The sequence below is a fragment of the Scardinius erythrophthalmus genome (assembly GCF_964197995.2).
Source record: "Scardinius erythrophthalmus genome assembly, chromosome: 6".
NCBI lineage: Eukaryota > Metazoa > Chordata > Actinopteri > Cypriniformes > Leuciscidae > Scardinius > Scardinius erythrophthalmus.
In genome coordinates this window covers 39,259,692-39,265,488 of record NC_138226.1, presented here as the reverse complement: position 1 = coordinate 39,265,488, position 5,797 = coordinate 39,259,692, and the positions used below count along the sequence as shown (strand labels likewise).

Genomic DNA, 5,797 nt, shown 5'->3' with positions numbered 1-5,797 from the left:
CCTGATGGAGTTTTGGTTCCTTACCACCGTCACCTTTGGCTTGCTTAGTTGGGGACACTTAATATCAGTGGCGGCTGGTGAAAAATATGTTAGGTGGGGCTGTGTCATATTCGGTTATTTTAAATAGCTTGGCCTTGGTAACCATGGGACACCAGGTCTTATAGCGTTGTGGCTTCCAGGTTGTGGAATGCTTTTGCTCTAGACGTCTGTCAGAGCATTCACCCTTCTCTCCTTCAAAAACCTTTTTTTTGTCTGAATATTACTCTTTAGCTCAGAATCTTTAAATTTTACCTTATTATGAATGTTTATGTTACTTGCTTGAATCTTTAACCTAACTTTGTAACTGACCTCTGTATATTTATATCGGCCCTTGGTATGTCTATCTTTGATGTTGAGGTTTATTTAGTTCAATTCCTTAACCTAGGCCTATATTGTAAAGCGACCTTGTTGGAAAGGCTATATAAATAAAAAAAATCCTATTATAATTAATAACCACCCAGGATACTAGTGCTCTGTGAAAAGTAATTATTTAATGCCAATATTAAAAGGTTGAGGCATTTTTGCACAAAAACAAACATATTGCACAAACTTTCTATTTTCATTTTTAAATTTAACTCAACAAAATACTTAGTGATTAATTAGCTGATTAAATACAACTATTACCTGCAACAATTTTGAGTGATTTTAAACAAATGTTCCACAAAATGTACAGTAAATAACAAACATAATATTAAAGGGATAGTTCACCCACAAATGGTAAAACCATTTTTCTTTTTGAAAAAAGAATACCGGTAATAAAAAAGGAAATTTCTCTAGCATTTCTTTCTTTTTGCTGTATCAAAAACGTACCGAACCATTTTTGGGTGAACTATCCCTTTAAAGGGATACTCACCCTCATGTTGTTTCAAACCTTTATGAATTTCTTTCTTCTGCTGAACAGAAAGTAAGATATTTAGAATAATGTCAGTAACCAGACAGTTTTAGATACCATTGACTTCCATAGAAAGAAAAATTATACTATGGAAGTCAATGGTATCTAAAACTGTCTGGTTACTGACATTATTCTAAATATCTTACTTTCTGTTCAGCAGAAGAAAGAAATTCATAAAGGTTTGAAACAACATGAGGGTGAGTATATGATGACAGAATTTTAATTTTTCAGTGGAGTATCCCTTTAAGACAATTTATATTTATAAAATTACTATGTACAAAGAAACAGTGTGAGTGTGTGTGTGTGATCTCATTTGTACAGGAATTTTGCTCTTCTCTCCTTCTGAGTGGCAAACCTCTCAATGACCCTTTTGTTGAAGTCAGGAATGTCCCTGATAAGTTTCTTCTCCATGGAGAGCATCGCCAGAGCATTCAGGCGATCCTGCGTCATGGTGTTTCTCAGGAAAGTCTTGATCCTCTTTAAAGTAGAGAAGCACCTCTCAGACTCAGCTGTAGTCATGGGTGTGGTGATGAGGATCTTGAGAAGACTGACAGTCTCTGTGAAAGTGCTCTGAAGGTTGTTCTCCATGAAAAACTGGTACAGAGGTACTGCACCACTGCAAGCATTGAACTCGTCGTTCTCATAGATAAGGGACAGTTCTGTTTTGAGCTTGGCCTTGTTCAGCATGGGGTATGCCTCCACTGTTGTATCAAGCGCTGTGTCAGGGAACTTCACACAGTGTTGTGGGAAGAGCTCTCCATGCAGGAGTGTTGCGCTGATGAGGTGCTGGGTGAAGGAGAACCGCTCCTTGGCATGGGTCAGGATGGTATCACATACCTGTAAAAGATTCATCAGCATAAATTTCCAATAAAGCCATTTTAATGAAAGTGATTCTGACTGAACGAGTCAAGTATGATTATTAAAGGGATATAGTTCACCCAAAAATGAAAATTGTGTCATCATTTACTCACCCTCAAGTTGTTTCAAACCTGTATGAATTTCTTTTTTCTGCTGAACACAAAGAAAGATATTTTGAAGAATGTCGTCAACCAGACAGTTGATGAACCCCACTGACTTCCATAGTATTTATTTTTCCAACTATGGAAGTCAATGGGGCCCATCAACAGTCTGATTACTGACATTCTTCAAAATATCTTTGTGTTCAGCAGAAGAAAGAAATTCATACAGGATTGAAACAACTTGAGGGTGAGTAAATGATGACACAATTTTCATTTTTGGGTGAACTATCCCTTTAAAAGGTTTTAACACCATTATTTCTAATTGCACTTTACACTACGTTTACTTCTCCTCACTAGTTCCCTATTGGTTTCCATTACAAAACAAGGTTTAATTTAAATATATTAACCACTTTTTTTTCTGTCACATGTGACAATTCTTTACACACTGAATTTCTTTTCAATGAAAACTGCTATTATTTTGCTGCTTGTGACTGCTTTGTCATAAACCTGAATCTACTGAACTAACAAGAATATAAATTCTAGACCACCTGGTCCATCAATCGATCAGTCAGATGTGGGAATATGCCATCCTAAGTTTTTTTTAATTTTATTATTACATAGCTACATACCACCACAGAAATAAAAATCTTTGTAGAGGAAACACTGATTGTTACATCTCAACTTACCTCTGTAGCCAGCCTCTGTTGTTCTCCTGTTCCCAGTATCCTTCGTCGCTTTATAGGCTGCTGCTGGTCCGATGCACCATCACCACACAAAGAGGGAATAGAGGCCCTGGTCCAAAAATATAGTTAAAAGTTGTTAACCTGTCATCAGACTTCTTAACTCCCACAAGTGCACATCCACTGACTCATATACACACAACAGGACTATGCCTATCAGCTAGTCATCTGTGATGTACATAATATTACATTGTTATCATTGTTCTATTATATTTCTAAGCTGGATGCATTCTGATGTGTCCTGTGTAAATTATAGTCTCTAAATGACAAGAAGTTCAATATTTAATAACAACCTTCTAGAAATTGACCTGGTGGACACCTGAATAAGCCTGTTGTTAGAAACTGTTTTTGATAACTACTTTACCGTCATTATTATCCAAATCTAATAGTTTCTTTGCTTTTAAAATACTGAAACGGATATAATTGTAATGGGCTTATGATAATCATCCAGTTGGATGACTAGGCACATTTAGACACAAATCTGGAAATAAGCAAATCACATTTCTAACAAAAGTTTTATCAGCCAATCGTAAATAAAGTTATTTACCTGATCGTTTGCATGCTGTCTGTAAACTTCTGGACAAGTGATTTGATGAAAACTGCGTCGATGTTCCTTTTCTGCAGCTGGTTGAACAGCATGTCCACATGTGGCATGATTTTGTGGAACAGTGCCAGAAAAAAACAGAAAGACTCGTCTTCAAGCATCCTCACAAAGCCCCCAGCCTCTCTGACAGTTAGGGGATCAAAGTTTCCATTATCTCTGATGGTCTGAAAACACTTTAAGAGGTCATCTCTTTGTTCGTACACGGTGTTTACAGCGCGACTGTGGAAGTTCCAACGTGTTGTAGAGGCTCTGGGAAGTCTATGGGCAACCACTTGGTCAAGTACGCTGGTTCGCTTGGGTGACCTGGAGAAGAAAGCAGAAAATCCTGCAAGATCGGAAAAAAAAGTGCCGATTTTGGGAATGTGTGACGTTGCCTGCTGCATGATTAGATTTAACTGATGCGCGTAACAGTGGACGTAATGAGCGTTTACATGGACATCCATCACCTTGCGCTGCACTCCGCCGGTGGCTCCCCTCATTACATTAGCTCCGTCATAAGCTTGGCCGATAAGTTTGACTTTTTGTCCATCTGGGAGTATGACGCTTAGCCTCTCCAGAAGCGCTGTAGCGATGGTGTCTGCCGTGGCACTCTGGATCGAAATAAACTCATAAAACCGCTCTTGTATGTTGTTTTTGCCGTCTAAATAACGTAGCACAAGCACCAGCTGACAGTGGGTGGAAATGTCAGTTGTCTCATCAGCTTGTATGGAGATGAAATCTGCGCTCTTGACTTCCTCCAGAATGTAATCCTTCAGCACTGACAGCATGCAGTCTAATAACTCATTTTGTATGGTCTTTGACGTACCTTTAAAAACGGTGGCTGTCTTGAGGTGCTCCTCCAGCACGCTGTCGAGTGAAGCAACGAAGTCCACCAGTCCCCTGAAAATGCCGGGATTGTTCGAGGTGTCAGTCTCGTCATGCCCACGCAAGGCCAGCTCAAAAGCCCCACAAAACTTCACACAGTCGATTATTTTGGATAAGATGTGCCGGTTTTTATCCACCTCCTCGTTGTGTTTCCTCACCGCAACCCTGTGGCCTTCATCGAGCTGCGTCGCGATGTTAACCCTTCCCAGTACAGCTAGCTTGACGGAATTATCCATGTGTACCTTGGTGTTCTCGTGTTTCGTTACTTTCTCTGACAAGTGCTTCATATCCCTCACTCCGGTAACTGTCCATGCTGGATCTGTCCCCGTATTTTTGAAAAGTATGCACGGAAAGCAAAATAAGGCATTAGCATGAGAACATCCAGCCAACCAAGCCTTTCTGGTATACCAGCTGCGTGAGAAGCCTCGCACGTACTGCTTTCCTTTATCACTTGCCTGTTGTCTGATCGAAATATCTGGTTGATCTGGGCCCAGCTCTTTCACACGGAGTTTATTTACTAAGCTTCGTCTTTCAAACGGATATTGGACAAGAGATTGAATCGAGTTAGAGTCGTCTGGAGTCATTTTGTTCGCCGTTGTAATTTATCATACAGTAAAAATGGCGCCCTATAGAATGAAACTCGATACTTTAGTAGTGGTTCGCGCCCATTGCTCGCGCCTCGCGGCCGCGCGCAGTTTGGGGCGCTAGGCGAAGCGCCCATAGCTGACTAGATTTTAGCTCGCTGATTGGCTACAGTTTATGTCAAACATTTATATCTAAAATCAGCAATTGGCTAAACTGCTCCAAAGACCCGCCTTTCTGGGGCGCTTTCTCCAGCGCCCCAGAGCTGATCACGTGTACAGATCTAGACGGGACGTGCAGAAAAAACAGACATTTTGAATTTCTATAATATTTTTCACATATACTAGGTGCATTTACTATCTCAAACACACAAATATTGATAATTTTATATATGATTTAATTATGTATTTACATGTATTTGCCTACAGTCTATGGTATTTCCTCATGGGGGGGCGGCGCCCTAGCACCCTCTATTGGCCAGCCGCCCCTGCTTAATATTCAACAATATTATTGATCTGCCTGCATTGACAGCATTTTCTCCAGAGTGGCTGTATAGATAAATTAACTAAATTAATAACATTTTTACAAATGAAATGAATCAACACTGAACTTACTTAAGCTGGACTATGACTCTAATTTCCTCTAGATCTGAGGTACAGCAGAAACAAACTTTGTTGCATTATTTTCCTGTTATCACTGTAAAGCTGCTTTGAAACAATCTGCATTGTAAAAAGCACTGTATAAATAAAGGTGACTTGACTAGACACTGTGGATTGTTCATTAAGTGTGTGTGTGTGTGTGTGTGTGTGTGTGTGTGTGTGTGTGTGTGGGGGGGGGGGTGCAGTCAGCGTCTGCGCTTGTGTTCTTCCAGTTGATCACTGCTGTGAGGATGAAAAATATCCCACTGTGATCTCCATCCCACTCGCATCTCCTCCATCAGCTCACCCCTCTTTCCTTCATCTCTCCATCACACTCGCACACGCAGATCTCACACAGTGAAGAACAGTAGTTACACAGGGAACGCTGGTACTGAAGTTTTGTTGATCATTTAGTGCATGACAACCATTCTTCATAGATGTTTAGAAGGGAAAAATAAATACATATACAAAGTTAACAA

At 40.0% G+C, this 5,797-nt stretch overlaps 1 protein-coding gene across 1 annotated transcript; it reads right to left on the bottom strand.

Moving 5' to 3' along the window:
- Positions 1 to 1,240: 1,240 nt before the first annotated feature.
- On the bottom strand, positions 1,241 to 4,334 carry LOC308691845 (zinc finger MYM-type protein 1-like; the record flags this gene model as incomplete). The annotated part of the gene is made up of 3 exons (XM_081367407.1): positions 1,241 to 1,768; positions 2,577 to 2,682; positions 3,178 to 4,334. The coding sequence occupies 3 exons, from the start codon at positions 4,332 to 4,334 to the stop codon at positions 1,241 to 1,243; spliced, it is 1,791 nt and encodes a 596-aa protein (XP_081223533.1).
- Between the last annotated feature and the right edge of the window lie 1,463 nt (positions 4,335 to 5,797).